At 43.1% G+C, this 19,354-nt stretch overlaps 1 protein-coding gene across 1 annotated transcript in view; it reads left to right on the top strand.

The window, feature by feature from the left end:
- ADAM19 (ADAM metallopeptidase domain 19) overlaps positions 1-17,850 on the top strand; it is a 50,111-nt gene extending 32,261 nt beyond the window's left edge. Inside the window, exons 12-21 of the mRNA XM_015428325.1 lie at positions 1,319-1,514; positions 4,642-4,750; positions 5,989-6,193; positions 7,704-7,781; positions 9,984-10,092; positions 10,696-10,840; positions 11,386-11,467; positions 14,575-14,790; positions 16,031-16,168; positions 17,652-17,850. Of these exons, the coding sequence (XP_015283811.1) occupies positions 1,319-1,514; positions 4,642-4,750; positions 5,989-6,193; positions 7,704-7,781; positions 9,984-10,092; positions 10,696-10,840; positions 11,386-11,467; positions 14,575-14,790; positions 16,031-16,168; positions 17,652-17,696 (1,323 nt within the window). The 3' untranslated portion in view covers positions 17,697-17,850. The remainder of the gene's footprint in view (positions 1-1,318; positions 1,515-4,641; positions 4,751-5,988; positions 6,194-7,703; positions 7,782-9,983; positions 10,093-10,695; positions 10,841-11,385; positions 11,468-14,574; positions 14,791-16,030; positions 16,169-17,651) is intronic.
- Positions 17,851-19,354: the final 1,504 nt, after the last annotated feature.

Genomic DNA, 19,354 nt, shown 5'->3' with positions numbered 1-19,354 from the left:
TGTATAGTTCCATGGAACTATCTTAAACAACTTAAACTAACTGCTCTTTTAATTTTGCTGTAACAGACTAACAAGGCTTACCCCTCTTCAGTTTTATATATATAGTGTATGTATACGTTAATGAGGATATTTTATGGATATTTAAAATCAGGGATCTTTTTGTAGAAAAAGCCCAGCAGGAACTAATTAGCATAATAGGCCACACCCAACACCAGAAACTCATTAGCATATTAGGCCACACCCCCATGTTACCAGAAGTGTGGTTATGCAGCCACACCGATCTTTTGCTTGCTATTCTGTTTACCTTGTTTGTTGTCAAAACCCAGGGCCTTTTTTTGTGGCAGGGGCTCTTTTGCATGTTAGGCCACACACCCCTAATGTAGCCAATCCTAATGAGTTTCTGCTGTTGGGTGTGGACTATTATGCTAATGAGCAGGGGTCATTTGGGGGGGACGCGGGGGGACGCCATCCCCCCGGGTGAGGTGCGGGAGGGCGGGGCCTGGAGCTCCCTGCTGGTGCCCGCTGGAGGTCGCCGCCGGCTGTGGGGAGGACACACTTCCGGTGATGTCAGGGGGTGTGGCATATGCTAATGAGTTATGCTAATGAGTCCCCCCAGCTCTTTTTCTACGAAATGACCCCTGCTAATGAGTTCCTGCTGGGCGTGGCCAACTTGGTAGCCAGCCGGAACTCCGTCCCTGTGCGTTCCTGCCCCCAAATAGCCCTGTTTAAAATAGTTTGAAATCTGCTTTAAGGTTTTGAAATGAAAGTGTTATAGAAGTCCAGATATCATTATGATATCGTGTTAATCCATTTGTCTGTCTGACCCAGTATTCTCCTCCAGTGGCAGCAGCTCTCCAGTGATTCAGGTCTTTTCCCATCTTGCTGGCTGAGACTTTTTTTTTTTGCTTTAAACTGGAAATTTCAAAAATGGAACTTGGAACCTTTTGCATAACAAGTGCATATGCATACTCTGCCACTGAGTGGAGAGGTCAAGGTGCAGGCAGTGAGTACAGAATATCAGAGAGCCAACCAGCACTGGAAGAGCAGCCAAGGTGAGGTTAGAATGGTCGAGGTTTTGTTTTTTTACTGAAGAAGGGGACAACTGCAAATGAGAAGAGCTCAACAAAGGACTGGGGACCTGTTTCAGACAGGCCTAAGCTGACGAAGGTGCTTTTTAATGAACACTTCTGGCAGTGGGTCTTTTCCACTGCAAGGGTCCCCCACAATGTTTTGAGAAATGTATGGGAACCTTCATTTCATGGCATTTGTGGTAATTCCAGGCTGAACAAATCGTATTAATTTATTCTCCTCTCTTTAGATGATTTCTCCAGGGACTCTTTGCAGGGAGCAGGCTAGGCCCTGTGATCTACCAGAATATTGTACAGGCAAATCACCATTCTGCCCTGCAAACTTCTACCAATTGGATGGTACCCCATGTGCCAGTGGGAGAGCCTATTGCTACAGTGGGATGTGCCTCACATATGAACAGCAGTGCTTGCAGCTCTGGGGAAATGGTAAGGAAGCTTTTCCCAAATAAGGGAATGTGCCAGACTGGGGTCTTTCTGTCATGTGATCTGGGGAAATGAGGCAGCAGATTCTTCCCACTATAATATACTGACTGGAAGGACTGTAATGTACTGGAGGTTAATGTAGTTGTTTATTGTATGTATCACCTTCCTTTTACTACATTGTCTTCTACGCTTTCTGCTTTATTGTCTCTCAGTGCCTTAAACTGTTTTGGTTGTTTGTATTGTTTTCCAAGTCTGTCATCCAGGTTCTACTGTATTGTTCATGGAGGTATTTTCTGTTTGTTTTGAATTGACTTTTATATTTTGTAATCTGCCATGAAACTCAGTGAGAAACGTAGACAATAAATATAGTTAATAATAATAATAATAATAATAATAATAATAATAATAATAATAATAAGTAATCAAAATGGTGTAACAGGAGAAGATGTAGCTGTGGCCTCTCCATTCAGAGTCTGCTGTGGCTGTATGCAGTAGAATACAGAACTTTGAATAGATGAATTGAAGAGGACATTTGCTGTCATGGATCCTTCCTAGATTTCTGCAGCTGCAATGAGTGGGGTGATTTTTACTGATTCTTTTCTCCTGTGGGAGAACTTGATTCCACCCTAAGCTATTCCTGGGGGTTCCCCATTTTCCAGAGACAGCATTTTGGGGCATGTTTTGGGCTACATAGGATCCGAACCATTAGTGCAGGTTATACTGGCAGAAGTAGGATTGCCAGGCTCCTTGGAGCAGCTGGTGGCGGATGGCAGGTACACTTACCAGGAGCATGGAAGTACCCCAGAAATTAACATGACATACCTACATGACCCAGAAGTGATGTAGGCATGTCAGGGTGTGATGCTCTGGTTTTTGGGCAAAACTCTATGATAGAATTAGCTTCTACCATAGAGTTTTGCCCAGTAGCCAGAATGTTGCCCCTGACGTGTCTACATCACTTCCAGGTCACATAGGCACATAACTTTAATTTCCAGTGATCCTCCCTATTGGGGGGGGGAGTAATTCCCTGATGGCAGAGAAGTGGGTGCTGAAAGCCAGAGACCCCCCACCAGGGGGTCTGGCATCTCTAATCTGAAGAAGTGTGCATGCACACAAAAGCTTATGGCTTGAATAAAACTTTGTTGGTGTTGAAGGTACTACTGGACTCAAACTTTGCTTGTAAAATTTTGAAATCATGGGGAAAACAAACAATTTTTTCCTAGTTAATTTTTTTTGGGGGGATTGAAATATATGCAATACTTTCTTATTGTTGTAAGAATTTTGGATGTGTGGGTGTGTGTTTAACCCTGTCACCCACACTTCCCCCTCCCCTCAGTTCGTGTGTGCCTCCTGAGTGTCGCCCCGTACCAAAGGCAGAAGTGCAAGCTTGGAATTCACTAGTCTCTTCTTAAAATAAAACTTATCTTTATTATAGCAAAACATTCAGAGTCCTAGTTCCTAAACATACACATAGAAAAATAAACATGCAAAACAAAGTTTTCCCACCCCATGCAAGCGCGTCGAGAGGCACTCTCTAACTGAATCCTTTCGGATTCAGCTGAAGTCTGTGGGCTCTGGACCAGTATTTTAAACCCAACATCAAAGGAGGAGTTCTTTTTGATGATCATATCAGGTGTTGATTAGCATGGAAGTGGAAATTGCCTATCTGAAAATTGCTTCCTAAAAGATGAGGTTGTATTACAGGAAATATTGTTTCCTTGGTCTCACACAATAAAAGTCCAAAGGGATCAATACAGTGTCATCCAGGTGTCCCCCAATCAGGGAAATAAACTGTGCTTTGATGTTTAGAGAGATGAAAAGCGGGGTATGTGTGTGAACTCTCTGTCTCTCAGGAAGCTAGTGTTATCTTGCCAGGTGTCCAAATGGCCACACATCTTTATTGGGGTTCTGCCACTTCCCAAGCCAGCTGCTTATTGTAAAGTCTCACATGCCCCTGGGCCTGGGAATGTAATGTTGAGTACATATTCAGTGAAAGAAAGGTCAAGCCTGTTTTTTTTTCTTTTTCTAGCCAGGGCAGAGCCAGATATTGTATATGGAATTCATAACTTAGTTGGTTCATTTTAAACCCAAATACTTCCATCTTTCAATATTTCTTACCACACTTATCAAACCTAAATGTTACTGCTTTAACAACAAAAATGCATCATTTATAACTTATATAGCACATACAATTGCAATACTTGACATACTTATGGAATTTAAAAGTTAAAACTGCCTTAACTTTTTACGGGCAAAATTGTAAATATACCCAATAATTGAGATAAAAGTGCAAGCTGGTGCTCCAGATCCTACCTTAGTAATATGTACCTTAATTTTTGCTATCTGAAAAGTAGGAAAAAATGGGAGTTAACAGAAAACACAAGCTCTGTGTTAAATAACATAAAATATATAATTTGTCAGCAAAGGGGTCACACAGAGGGTCAGAATTGATATCTGCACAGTTATATGTAGTTCCAGTTAGATGCTGTCTTCTTCCTTCTGTGGGGTTAGAGACAGCTGAGTTCTCAATTAGACTTTCAGAATTTTCCTTTGAAACTTTCGTGCAGCTTCTTCCTCACCTCCTGCTGATCTTCCACCAAGGTAGGACAATAAGCTACTTGTTTACAGTGTCACAGTAGTTCTAGGGAGAGGTCAAAAGGTCAACCACATATTGTGTCCTCTGACCTCTGGACATTAAAAAAAATTGCCTTTAAAATGTTATGGTTTTACCAGATAATACACTCTGCAGCTCTTCATCCTCATCATCTTGCCTAAGAGGTTATGTGGGTGAAGAATCTCTTTTGAGTTTTTCTTCTCAGCCATTAGGGCTAGAATCTTTTTTATAAAACTGAATATTACAGATTTCCATGTCGAGATAAGCTGCCAGGCAAACTGCATGTAGACCTCAAGAAGTATTGTACAATTCTGCTGTTAGTGTTTTTCACACTAGCTCACCTCACAGCAGTGTCCAGTACTATTGATGTTTTATCCTTGGGGGAAGCCATTTTCTCTTTTGAAGAAGATGTTGATGGCTTCCCATCGAATGCCATAGACAAATGTAGCTGGGTAAAAGATTTGAATGAGCTGCCATCTTCTATGCAAATCAGTCACATAAATCTCTTCCATCCAGGAGCACGGCCAGCCCCTGAAATCTGCTTTGAGAGGGTTAATGCTGCTGGAGATCCCTATGGGAACTGTGGGAAGGATGTCAATGGCAGATACAAGAAGTGTGATACAAGGTGGAGTACAGATCAGCTGTTCTGGAATGAATGCACTTGTGTTCTCAAAAGTTTAAAGATGAAAAATTAATCAAATCTATGACAAGACTAGCTACAAATTAATTTTTGTCACTTGGTAACTTGGTTACATTTTTAACAAGACACTACTAACAACAGTGATTGTTAACATGATAATTCTTGTCAGGAAAGCAGAAAGATGCCATTCTTCTTAGTATCTCCTCAGAATATTCTTCTGCTGCTCTTGTGGGTGTGCACTTCACCACCAGGCAGAACAGCAGAATAATTAATCATGAACAAATACCCTGCCTACTGTGTGATGTGGCAAACTAGGGTACCTATTCAAGAGTAGATTTGCTACTTGGAATGGAACACTTCCTGGCCAGCAAATAGGGTCACCGACTATTCTCCAGGTGGTGTCTGGAGATCTCCTGGAACTATAGGTGGTCTACAGAGATCAGTTCTGCTGGAGAAAATGGCTGAGGTGAACTCAATGCTATTATACCCCTCTGAGGTTCCTCCTCAAACCCCACCTTCTCCAGGCTCCACCCCCAAAATCTACAGGAATTTCCCAACCCAGAGCTGGCAACCCTACCAGCAAATGTTTTCCTGATGATAGTATGAACACATGAAACTACCTTATGCTAAGTTTGATTCCAGTTTTATTTGAGGTATATCTGAAGAAGTGTGTGTGCACACGAAAGCTCATACCTTGAATAAAACTTTGTTGGTCTCAATGGTGCCACTGGACTGAAACTTTGTTCTGCTGCTTCAGACCAATATGGCTGCCCACCTGAATCTACCTTGTGCTAAGTCAGACTGTGGGTCTATGTAGTTCAGTGCTGTTTACTCTGGCTGGTAGCAGTTCTACAGAGTCTGATCCATTAAATATTCTGTCAGTCAAAAACAATGCCTTGAATTATGCTAAAAAAAGTAATGGGAAGTCACTGTAGATACTGAAGCACATGTGTACTGTGCTCCTAAAGGTTTACTTCTGATGTGAGATGCGCTACCACCTGTTTCATCAATTGAACTTTCCAGGTGGCCATCCCCTGACAGCATGTTTCAGTCATCTACTCTTGAGGTTCAGTAGCATAAGTGATGGATGTCATGTTCTTAACAGTTCTAAGTCTCAAACGTATAGCTTCTTGTTTTATAGTAAGTAAAATTTATCTTGTCTAAGAGAAACAGAAACTTCACTGATTGTGCTCTGATTACTGTACCCTTTCTTCTCTTTTCAGAGATGCTAAGTGTGGGAAGATCCAGTGTCAAAGCTCTGCATCAAAGCCTTTGGAGTCCAATGCTGTTGCAATCGATACAACTATCACATTGAATGGAAGGCAAATTCGCTGTCGTGGAACTCATGTATATCGAGATGAAGAAGAAGGAGGGGATATACTGGACCCAGGACTTGTGATGGCAGGAACTAAGTGTGGTGACAGTCATGTAAGTGCAGGTTGCTGTCTGCAGTTTTACTGTTCCACTCTGGAATGACGTTTGATCACTATTCTCCAACAAGTTCTGGTGTTTTATAAAGTGCAGAGGGGGGAGATGGAGCTTTCTTCAGGGGGTGCTGTTGAACAGCAGCTCAGTTCAGGAGACACTCACCTTTAAGCCTCTCTGTCCTGTACCAGGCTTCTCTCTCACTGTCATACCCAGACAAAGAAAAACTTTGAAGCTTATCTATATGTCTAATTTCATCCTGCTCTTCCTCCAAGGAGCTCAGGGTTCTTCCCTTCCATGCATGGTAATTTCCTCCCCCATTTCATCGTTATAACACCCTGCTGAAGTAGCTTATCCTGAGACAAAATGACTATCCCAGTGAGATTCATATCTGAACGAGGATTTGAAACCAAAGCTTGAAGGGCCTTGTCTAATACCTTAACTACTATGCCATAAGAGCTCTCAAATACAGTCCTGGTATATTTTTGGCCCTCTTAGAAGTTATGTGTAGCAATGCAGAGCTGCAAAGGGTAGGGACCTTTTGGTCAATGTCATGCAAGCAACAAGAATTTTAAAGAATCTCTCTATATAATAATCCTCTGTTGGTGGTGGCACGCTGCTGAACATTCCACATGGCGCCGACAGCCTTTGGCTCCGTGATCTGTCACTTAGAAGCTGTCCCTATCCACTGGCTGCATTGCCTGAGTCTCGCCTCCAACATTCTAAACAGTTTGCTGTTCCTCTCTCCCCCCCCCCATAGCCAGTCAGAACACAGAGGTTATTTGCATATGCGGCCTGATTGGCCTTTGCCTCAGAGCACAGAGGTTGTTAGAGGCCTTTGCCTCTAACATTCTAAACAGTTTGCTGTTGCTGTTCTGAGGTAAAATGTGTTCTGAGGTACCCTTAGTGCCTGTTAGGAGAAACCATTGTTGCCAATCTCCAGGTGAGGGCTGAAGATCACTCAGAATTACAATTGCTTTCCAGATGGCAGAGATCAGTTCCCCTAGAGAAAATGGTGGACTCTGTGTCCTTATACCCTGCTGAGATGGCTCCTGTATGACAGCCAATGTGATGTAGCAGTCAGGGCTTCAGAGCACGGTAGAGGCTGCAGGTGAGGGGGGGGTGTAGCAGAGCAGAGATCAGTTCCTCTGAAGAAAATGGTGGACTTGGTGTCATACCCTGCTGAGGTCGCCACAGCAAATTGACACTGAGTGCCCAAGGCCGGGGCACTCTCCCAGAGTCTCTTTCTAGATCTCGTTGTATTTATTTCCACAATGGGCCTTATTCCTAGTAGAAGAATAATTAGTTGCTGGCATTCCTCCACCACCTGTTACCCCAGTGAGCAGTTTCCAAGAACAGTTTCCAAGTGCTGCCTCTGGAATGGCTGCTGAAGCTAGCCAGGAACTTGGGGCCTTCTCAGGCAGGGTTAGTGTAGTGTCACACAGTTTAGCATTTCATGTACTACAAGCATTTTATGTTACTCATATCTTCAGTCTTATTCTTCCTTTTATAGATCTGCTTTGAGGGCCACTGTCGGAACACTTCCTTCTTAGATACTGAAGACTGTGGGAAGAAGTGCAATGGTCAGGGAGTGAGTATCTTTTGTCTAAATATCTGGCTTCTAAATCGAACTTTGCATGGCTTTGTGTTTATTGCTTGCCTGGTTCCATTGGCTTCCTCTCTACATTCCATAAACCTAACTATATGAAGAGAATGCAAAGCAGAAGATTTTGGGTAGCAAGAGAAATTCTCAGCTGTAGAATGGCCTCTTATTTAATCAGATCGACTGGGTGGGGACTTGGTTATGGACTTTAGAATCCATTTTGGCTTAGATTGTTTTGGAATATTGCCTACATTGTTCCAGGATGTACATTTGATTTGAAAAATGTTCTCTACTGTTTTTATCCTGCATTAAGGACATTCACAGAAATAATGTCTAAAAGGCTCAAAATGCAGCCTATTTCTGAAAGTGTCCTTTAAAAAAGAAAAAATAGTGCATTTCTGTCCCGGTCTTCCTCCAAGAAGCTCAGGGCAGTATATGAAAGAAGCAGAGGCAGATTGGGAGGCTGAAAGGGCCCTGCCCTCAGCCCCAGATAGAGGGGGAAAGAACAGGCTGAAACTGAAGGCTGCCAGTTCGTGGTGGTGGTTCCCACCTTCCTTCCCTGTGCACAGTCAGGGCTGCTGGCTCATGGCGGCTTCCACCCGACTTTGGTGGGGCTCTCCTGCATGAGACGTCTGCCCCCCAGCCATCGTCCCACCAGAACCAGAACTTAATGGCCAATCTGTCCCTGGAAAGAAGGCAGTGGGTTGGATGCAGTGATCTATGGATGCAAGGATTGAGTATCTTCTCCACTTTCCTCTCTCTCCAACAGTCCCTTCCAGCCCTGGGAATGTTGATTCCCAGGGTCATGAGACTCACACATAATAATAATAATAATAATAATAATAATAATAATAATAATGATGATGGGTCAGTGGATTGCAATGGGGAGGTGGAAATATCACTCCCTGATGTTCCATAGACAGAAGAAGCAGGAAGGACTGTTTTGGACCCTAACTCTTCTCTACTGCAGCCTCCCAGCCTGTGTGACTATTAATATTCACAAATAATGCAAGCTCAGGAATCAGCTTTCCCAGGGCTAGAAAGGACTGTTTGGGGAGGGGGAAAGCAAGGAAGTCCCACAGTCATTAGCAGCCTCCTGTTGATGGGTCACTGGATCCAACCCCATTTGATCAGCAAATAAATGAAATAAAGTAGTTAGTACATTAGTCTTTATGTAAGTATATGTTGCCCTATTTATACTGGACTTTTTAACATATAAAAACTCACACAGATTCAGAAATTCTATTAGATGTGATGAGCTAATCTGCATAAAGAAGGATCTGTTATGGAAGAGACGTTTGGAGAGGATTTCCTTCAAGCAGCACTTGAGTGAAGCCAATGCTTGACCCTGAGTTTTAATCTCTAGACCGAGGGCATCTTTCCTACTAGGTCAGAAATTGAGCTGAGAAAAAGTATACCTACAGCTTTGGACTGCCCCTCTTCATGTCATTTCTAACAGTGTGATCTGAATGAGCTAAATTATTTAAGAGCATTCTTTTTTCCTTTCATAAACAGTGTAGTGTAGTGGTTGGGGTGTCTGACTAGGATGTGCCTTGGGGGTTACAGTGTTGAATGGGAGACCTAAATTCTCATTCCATTCAGCCATGGAGTCAGAGTTACTCCAGTCTAAGTCCATTGACTTCAGTGGGCTTTTATTGCAGTAACTTGATAGTTTCAGACCTGAAACTGAGTGGTGTCAAATATTTACCAAACTACTTAAGGATTTGTTAAGGGGAGCATGAAGGACTATAGAGTATTATGTTGATGGTAATGCTGAACGCTGGACATGCTTTTCTGTGGCCAGACAGTGCTACTGGGAATATCTGCTGTGAGATTAAAAATAGTTGGGAGTCATCTGGGTCCCACTTTAGGAATGCATATACCTCAAGAGACTTTGGAAGGGTTGAATTCCTTTGGAATTCATATCACAGAAATGATAAGAATCTCAGAACACTGCAGTTCTAGGAAAGGATGGCTGGTATGTGCTCTGAATATCAGGTTCATATATAGCAAGATTTTCAAATTGTTGAGCTCCAACAGATGTTAATGGAAGGCACAAGAGTGCCTTGCATATCAAAGCGTGAGTCTTTTGGGATTGGAATGACAGTTGAAAGCTTGTTTGGGGAGAGGCAGGAGGAAGTGCTAGTTGGGAAAAGCTGATGTCAAATTTTGTAATTATTCCCTCTGCAGGTTTGCAACAATAACCAGAACTGCCATTGTTTCAGTGGATGGGCACCTCCATTTTGCAATAAACCTGGGAATGGAGGCAGTCTGGACAGTGGTCCCATGCCTCAAGAAAGTAGGTGTGATTCATGTCGCTTGTGGAAATTAAGGAAATTTGCATAAATGCAGGATACTGAGGTGGAGGAACTAGAGTGCACAGAAACAGTAGAGGACAGAGCATCTGTATTTTTAATAAATCAATGAAAGGAGGAATTTTGGGAAGCAGTGACTTTCAATGCAATCGTAAGCAAGTCTTCTCAGAATCCTGCTAAGGTTTACTCAAGGGGGCTTGTTCCCACGAAAGTGTTGTTCGGATGATACCGTGACCTTTGCCGCACTGATGTAACAGAAAAACGTTTTAAATATCCTATTCCTTTCCGGTCAGGGTGATGCATATGACTCTCACTTCTTTCATTTTATCATCACAACAACTTTGTGAAAGAGGTTAGGCTGATAGAGGGTGATTGGCCCAAGTGATGTTTGTGGCTAAATGGGGATTTGAATTCAGATCTCCCCATTCTCAGCACTGCACCACCTTACACGTCTGCCACTCAACTCTTACAAATACAGGAGTCCTGCCTTCCGGTCTGTTACATCTATAGTCACCGGGGAAGGGGGGGCAGACTATGTGATGGGTTGACCTGATTAACATTATTGACTTTGCTCTTTCTCTCCTCAGGTGCGGTGCCAATCATTGCAGGAGTCCTGGTTTCTATCTTGATTTTGACTGCCATTGGAATTGCTTTTTGCTGCTATAAATGGAGAGCCAGGCTTGGGCCACTAAAGCAGTCTATCATTCCTCCAAAGAACATGCCTCAGTTCAGGTGATTATTTATGGCATGGTGATATAATTCCATCTGTAAATTTCCCATTCATGTTCATGGTTGTTCTGACCATGTGATATGCCTCCTTAAGTCCTTACATTGGCTTCCTGACTGCTCCTGAACTCAGTAGAAGCTCCTTGTCATTGCCTTCAAAGTACTGCATGGTCGTTGATTTCCTTTTACTCCCGTAGTCTCGTATTCTGATAAAGAACCTGTCTCTCCAGCTCCACCACCCTACCCTCATTTCTTTTAAGTTGGGTAGAATTTCAGTTCCCTTCCCAGCCATTCAGTGCACTCATACATAAATTCCTTGCTGGGGAATGTGGTTGAGATTTATCAACAGTACCCAATGGCTGTGAGTCTGGGTTTTCCAGGATAGCCAGTACCTTGGCCTCTTGGGGGGGGGGGTATTTATCCTGGTCTTATCTATTTTAGGCTATTTTGCTTTTTTAATATGCATTTTGATTCTATTATAAGCAGTCCATAAATTGAGAAGCATCTGTGATCCTAGAAATGGCTATTCTTTGTTGTTTCTTCCCAAACAGCACCTCACCTCCTGTTCAGAATGCAGTGAATGGTCATGCCAATCCAGCCTTCAAGCTGAAAACCCCACAGGAACATAGAAAGGTACTTAGAACTGCAGATGGCTGTGGTATTGAATATTGCCTAGTTTCCATACCTTATTTTAAACTATTGTCTGTTAGCAGAGCTGAGCAAAACAAAGCAATCCCACACATGTATTCTATAATATTTACTGCAACAACTGGATTGCAAGAAGCAATAACTAATGGCAGGCCTTTTGGTAGCAGAGAGACCTTCAGAATATATTTAATTTAGAGAAAAAGCACTACAAGAGCCAGAGAAAAGCAAGAGAATAATTCAATAAGCTCTGAACAGTAGAAGACGTACATTACAGCTCCTCCTAGAGTCAGAATGAACTAAACATTCCCGGTATCTATTTATGAAATTTGTTTGCCCCCCTCCAGACAGCTAAAGCAATAAAACAAAACCAATCAACTCATTAAAACAAGTCAATAAAACAAGCAGAGACCATTGAATAAATATTATTTATTTATTTTATTATATTTACAACCTGCCCTCCCCCGCAAACGGTCTCTGGGCGGTTCACAACAAACTTCAAACAGGATAAAACATTTTTAGAACAGTCAAATAATAATCCAGTTTAAAACCCCAATGGCATTAACCACAAGATGGAAGAGCCAGTTTGGTGTTGTGGTTGGGAGTGCGGACTGTAATCTGGGAGAACCGGGTTTGATTCCCCAGTCCTTCACATGCAACTGCTGGGTGACCACAGTTCTCTCAGAGGTCTCAGAGCTCGGAGTCTCAGAGCTGTTCTCTCAAGAGCAGTTCTCTCAGAGGTCTCTCAGCCCCACCTACCTCACAGGGGGTCTGTTGTGGGGAAAGGAAGGGAAGGAGATTGTAAGCCACTCTGAGTGAAGGGTGGGGTATAAATCCAATCTCCTCTTCTTCAAAAGAATAAATAAGAATAAATCAATAAAAGCAAGTCAAGTCTATTACCAGTGCCTAAAAGGAGCTGCGGTGGCTCAAGTGGTTAGGACGCTGAACTGCAGGCTGTGGAAGGTTGATAGTTCAGCAGTTCGAGACCTGGGTGCCGCATGACGGAGTGAGCTCCCGTCTCTAGTTCCAGCTCCTGCCAACCTAGCAGTTCGAAAGCAAGAAATTGCAAGTAGATAAATAGGTACCACTTCGGTGGGAAGGTAACAGCGTTCCGTGCGCCTTGGTGTTTAGTCATGCCGGCCACATGACCACGGAAACGTCTTCGGACAGCGCTGGCTCTTCGGCTTTGAAATGGAGATGAGCACCGCAACCCTAGAGTCGGATTCGACTGGCTTTCGAGCAAGGGAACCTTTACCTTTAAAAGCACATAAACCAAACAGAGCAGTCCAATGTGATCTTAATAAAAAAATCCTCAGGCTAGGTGGGTGGCTCCTGATGATTACTCCTCATCCTCAAAGAACTGGAAACCTGGTCTGAAAAAGCACAGAAGGTTGCATTGCTATACCTATAGAAGAACACTCAAATGTGAAGGAGGGTAGAGTGAGAGCACGGGGAACATGGAAAAGCAGTCTTCTAGTGTGAAAAAGCCTAGAACTGGCTGCACTTCCCAGTACAAGCACACCCCTGAAAGGCAAGGGGAACAGCCAGGAGTTTCTGAGACTGCCCTATTTGCCCTGTCAGCCTTGTGGAGGGAGATAATCAAAGGGGCTTGAAGGGATAGCAAGTTGAAGAAAGGGCAAAGGGGGATACTCACAAATGATGCATGGGTACATAGAGCTAAGGCTAAACCAGAGTTCCCAGCATTTTTAAAACTCAGAAAAAGGCACACAGGGCCAAAAAGTTTGAATAATGGCTCCACAAGGTCATTTCAAACTCAGAAAATGGCACAAGGGAAGATTTTTTTTAAAAAAACCCTCCCTTCTTGTTGTAGCCTTGATCTGAATCAGACTCCTGCATACCTAGAAACTGCATTTAAGTTTGCTGGAAGCTCCCAGCCACAGTCTAAATTAGCCCGGAGGAGAAGCAGAATGCAGAGACAGAGTAAGTGATGTATACTTTGGTTCACAGAGAGAGGGTGATACGATAACACCAGGGTATCACTGGTATCCACCAAGGGCACACAGTGCTGTTTAGGTTTTTTAAAAAAACTTTTCAAAATGCAGCAGGGGGCCCAGTCCTGGTAGGGATGGTGGCTAGAGTTGCCAACTTCAAGTTGGGGAATTCCTGCAGATTTGGGGGTGGAACCATGGGAGAAAGGAATTTTGAGAGAGGAGCTCATCCAAATAAGGGTGTTTTTGCAAGCAGGGTGGGGGCTGATTTCCCAGCAGTGATCTGCTGATTTTCCAGTGGCAATTCAGGCCCGCACACCACTGCCCTGCCACCCTTTAAAGGGTCTTTTTGTGAGCAGAGCTGCGGCTGGTGACGGTCCCTCTCCCTCCCTGCTGAAAGATTTAAAGGCCCCTCCAGCTGATCAGCGGGCCACATGCTCCCCGCTGATCAGCCGAAGCTCTTTAAATTTCTGCAGGAGGGGAGGGAGAGGGGTGGCCATGGCTTGGGGGCAGGGCTTGGGGGCATCCCCGCCCCAAATCCCCCCGCCAGAGTGACGAGAGGACCTGGCAACCCTATGTGAGATGTAAGGGAGAGTTTTAAGCCCCTGCTCTGTTTTTGTGACCTGTGTGGCCCTACAGAGATGCTGTTTGCTCTGCTGTGGAAAAGTGCAGGTTGACATTGGTGATTCCCCAAACACTGAAGTTTTTCAATAATCAGACTGGCTGCAAGGCCAAAAGGAGGCCTGGCTGTTAATATGGTCTATGGTGTTTCATGCTAGGTAATATGTAGATGAACGTCAGACAATAATGACAGTGAAGGTCTTTATTAACAAAACTGCTTGTGCCTTCTCAGCTCTCCCTGATAGCTTCACTTCTCTCTCCTGCTGCTCCTGCTGCTGAGTCGCTTCCTCTAGCTGTCCCCTTACTCTCTCTTCCCCTGTGTCCCCGAGTTGTCCCCCTATCTACTTTCCTGATGCACTTTGTCCCACAAATATTGTTAAATATGGGCTGCTCTGTGTTCTTCAGAGGTCTGTCTTATTCCTGTCTCACCTTTTCTCTTAGGAGCTCAGAGCAACATGCATGTCTTGCACCTCCGCCTTTCTTTCTTCACAGCCATTTTGTTTGTTCTTTGTGACTTGTGTGAAGGTCATCGGCACACAGAATGTCCCTGCAAACCCTGAAGTGCTTTACTGCCAGCCAGCTCCAAAGTTCAAACTCCATGTCCAGCTACCACCTGCACTTCCAGCTAGCAACACAAGGAAGCCCCCCACTCTAGGGCACCAGAGTGAAGTGAAGAATTTGGCAAAACGAACTCCACCAAGCAGGCCAGCACCTCCCGCTCCAAAAGTTGTCATTCCACAGGTAAATGGTTTTCTACAGGCAGAGACTCTAAACCAGATCTGGTGACTCGTTTGTATGGCTGGGTAACAACAGAGATAGCTGTATGAATTCTGGGTGCCTAACATCTGCTTCCAACATTTATTTTATTATTTGTTTTATTCACCGAATTTATAATCTGCCTTTCAGCCCAATCAGGGCCGCTAACTAATAACAGAGCAGTGTACAAATACATCATAAAACGGGTTAAAAACCAAAACTAAAATGTGCATGTATAAAAACAAAGAAACAATTAAGAACACGGGGCAGGAAGGAGGGATTATTAAGGGAACACCAGGTGAAAATTTTAAAAATCTTCATTCACTGGCAGAAGACAGTGATAGAAAGGGCAGGCAAAAATCCCTGTCACCCATCTAGCTTTAAGCCCCAAACAGGGGCTTAGAAGATGACCATAGCGGTCTAGTAGGTATGCTGGCCCCAGATCATATAGGGCTTTAACGATCAGCACCAGAACCTTGCACTGGGGCTGATAATAGTGCCTGTGACCCGCTCCAGTTAGCGTCCTGGCTGCATCAATCTGTACCAGGTGACGTTTCCATACATTTTGCAAGAGCAGCCCTAAATATGGTTCATTACAGTAATCTGCATTCCGCAGTATTGCCATTTGGGATACCAGCTTGGTCTCTATAGTAGAGAGTGTGGGGAAACAGCAATGAACACAGCATTTGTTGAGGCAAGCCAGGATCTGAATGATTATCTGTGATGTGAAACCTGATTTCACAAAACAAATCACTGTTAAATAGGGTTGCCAAGTCCCTCCTGGCAACCAGCAGGGGATTTGGGGGGAGGGACTTACCAGAAGAAATAAGTCCTGGACCACATTGCTGGGCATTGCACTGGAAGTGACATCATCATGCAGCAGCTTCTGGGTGATGAGCTGGTATTTGGACAAAAACTCTATGGTTAAACCAGCTTCTACCACAGAGCTTTTCCCCAAATAATGGAGCATCACCCAGAAGTTGCTGGCATGATGAAATCACTTCCCATGCAACACTGGCAACATGGCTAGGCCTTCTTCTTTCTACTGGTAAGTCTCCCATTGGCCAACTGATCGACAGCTGGGGGACAGGGCCTAGTGGTGGAGAACCCCAGCCTCTACTGGGTGGCCTGACAACCCTGTTGTTAAAATAGACTTTGGTTTTCTTATCTGTCTGAACTGAGCCTCAGAAGGAGACTTTAACCATCACTGCTTTATTTGCTCTAGGATTCTTCCAGACCACGACCCCCTCAGAAGGCTCTTCCTGCTAATCCTGTTCCTTCAAACAACAGATCTGTGATTCCCACCATGAATGCAAATGCAGTACCAACACATGCTGTGGCAAGAAATCCAGGAATCCATCAGGTGGGACATGCAACATTTTTTTAAATGCAAAGCAACTTTTCCAAAATTACTGTTTAGGATGTTTTTGACACAGTATACCAGAGAGTTTGCTTTTAGGTTCTTGTGTAAATCTGCAAATATGCATTTTTCACTGTTGCAGCACACCTATGGCTTCAGTCTTGAGAAGGATAATTTATGAATTGGTGGCTTTATGCCCAAAATAAATCTCAGAATAAGTGGAACAGAATTTGCAACTATTATTCTTTGGGATGTTCAGAGGTGACTTACATCAATGCCATCAGAGAAAATGAATTAGATGGCTTAATAAAGTCATATGAAGCTCACATAATTGTGTCTAACAAGATAGTCACACCCTAGAAAAAAAACCCAAATTGCTTGAACCTAAGTTACCGTAAAACTGTCTGACATATTCTGAAAACATTTGTTTAGAATTTTAGAAATTACATTCTATCTTTAAATGCTGGCTAGACTGGAGAAGGGATTACATAGATCCTTTTACATTTATAATCTCAATTATTTATGCTAATATGCTCGTATTTTTATATAATTGTGATTCTTGTTTATTTAGTCTGTTTAAGAATAACTAGGTCGATTATAAATAAAGTTCAGAAGACTGGTATCTGGACTGTATGCTCGTTGAGGAGACTGATCGTTCCTTACACAGGCTTGTGGTTTATTTATTTATATGACATCTTTCCACCCAATTCAGAGTCCCCCAGTCAGTAAACATGAAAAAGTATTACACACACACACACACACACACACACACATGATATTTATATGTATATATGTGTGTGTGTGTATATATGATATTTATATGTATATATGATATTTAAAACAAAACATATGAACAGGGAGGAGAGCTAATAAGAGTTTCTGAGGGAGTGCCAGGCAGAATGGCAGAAGACAATGACGGAGGGAGACAGATGACTCTCCCTGGGGAGGGAGTGCCAAAGTTTTAAAACCACAACCACAAAGGCCTTTTCTTGGGTTGTTCCGTATCTCGCCTCAGGTGCTGGGGAGACCTGAAGCAGGGCCCCTGAAGATGACTCGAATGATTGGATAGGTTTAATGGTTAATGTGTTGCTTTTAAGACAGTCAGAGACTTTTAGGGTCCAAGTGCCTGTTGTGAGCGGGCTACTCTGTAACAGCGTGGTCCTGAGGATTTACTTCAGCAGCAGCATGAGTGTTGAGATGGAAGTGTGCCAGGAAAAAAGCACTCAGTGTGAAGCAAAATGAAAAGTACTGAAGGTGGCAATCCTAGATAAACTTGAGAGTAAGTTCCATTGCAGCTAGTGAGACTGCTGGGTATACAGACGATCAAGCTGTTATATAGTGGAAAAGGCTGCAAGTGACTCAAAACGGTTTTTTTTAAACAAACTTTTCCCATCTACTGATCCTCTTGAATTTTAGCAGACTCCTTGTTCCTCTGATCTGACAGTGTCCATTCCACAAATACTCATAATCCTTTCTTCTTTTCTAGAATTCAGCTATCAAAAATTCTGGAGCAGTGGGTACCTGGAAGTAAGGCCACTGGAGTTCATGTTGCAGTACCAAAATCCACACTTGTACCCTCCAGCCAGTGACTTCACTTGAGACACTTGGCTTTTGTTTCCAGGAAGAAGACATGCTGGCCGTGTACACTTTTCAAATTGCTCTCCTCATATGACTGTGGGGCAAATTCCAGGCTTGGTTTTAGTAAAGTTATCTACCATCCTTGGCACTTGTAGATGCAACTCCTATGGAAATGGGTTGGCATTTCACCAGTGCACGCCATGGCTAAATATGACCTACTTTATCTTTTGGAATTTTTTCATTATCGGAGTTACAGGGGCAGCATTGAAATGTTGTAGCAAAACTTGCAGTATGCCAAAAGGAGGGGAAAGAGGCCTTGATTATCTTCCAATACTTTTCCCAATTGAAGATGAACTGACGTAATCAACATCAATGCATCCCTGTCATATTTCCCAAGACCATTTACATACTTGCTTAAAACCTGGAACAGCCCCCTGGAGAACAGAGTACCATGATGTCCTTTCTATATTCTCATAGCCAATGGGGATTCCTTCAAAGTACTTCCTATGGAGAAGTTTCCTAATCTCATGGAATTTTGCTACGTTGGCTCAGGAGAAGAGGGTTTCTTTCCCTCTGCAATGGATTTAACAGAGTTTATTATTTACCTGTATGAGTTCTTTTTTTCTGTGGGGCTATCATTGTTCAGCCCAAAGGTTTTTCTGATCATGGCCTTCTGTTTTTTCAAAGCATCGGTGGTATAATACTTCAGTCTGTACTTTGCACTTTGCCTCCATAGTCCTCTGAATTCTGCTTAGCTGCATGGAATACTGGAAGGATTTTGTGGCATTTTATTCCCCACAGTGATCTCTCTTGGCCTGGCATTTTTGATCCCCTAGTACTGGAGTTCCATTGGTCCACCCCCTCTATTCCAGTGCTTCCTCTCTTGTGACCCACTATGGCACATGGCAGTTGAGGAATATGTCTCATTAAAAATAGTGGGAGGAGGACCAGTCCATCACAATTTTGACAATTGACAGATGCTTTATATAGAACTTTTTTTCTTCTGTGACTTAAGTTCCAATTAGGAAGAAGTTAGTAAACTATCATCTGTGGTTAGTGGTGCAAACATCCCTTTATCTGGAAGACTTGACTCCCATCTATATACTGTTATGCCATACCTCTTACACGACACCTTTCCCCTATATTATCTCTATGTAAAAAAGTCATATGTGGAGCAGCCACTGTTTTCAGATGCTAGGTTAGCAAATCACTGTTTGAGAGGGGGGGGCAAGTATTTGTACTCCAAATAACTCTGGCTTGAGCATCATCATTGTTTTGGGTGGTTTCAGAAGAAGATGCTTTATCTAATCCACCAAATTTTAGCAAAATCCTTTCAAGTTTTCATAGATCTGCATTTACTTATCAGTTGGTTTTTTTTACAAATCATTTTGTTTATATAATACACAGTTTAGTTTTTGCATATTTGTCTTTCATTAGACTGAGATTGCTTGTTCACACAGAAAGTTTACTTTATGAATTTTATCCCAGTATAAATTAGTCTGCAGTCATAATCTTCATTCAGGATGTACATGTGGCACTATCGAACTTTGGTAGGTACCTTGGTTTTCTAAGCCACTGCACAGAGTTCAGTACCTTAGGTTTAATTTTGAA

This window comes from Gekko japonicus, unplaced genomic scaffold (assembly GCF_001447785.1).
Source record: "Gekko japonicus isolate JY-2015 unplaced genomic scaffold, Gekko_japonicus_V1.1 scaffold635, whole genome shotgun sequence".
NCBI classification, from domain to species: Eukaryota; Metazoa; Chordata; class Lepidosauria; order Squamata; family Gekkonidae; genus Gekko; species Gekko japonicus.
The sequence above is the reverse complement of the archived record's forward strand: the minus strand, read 5'-3'. Positions and strand labels throughout refer to the sequence as shown.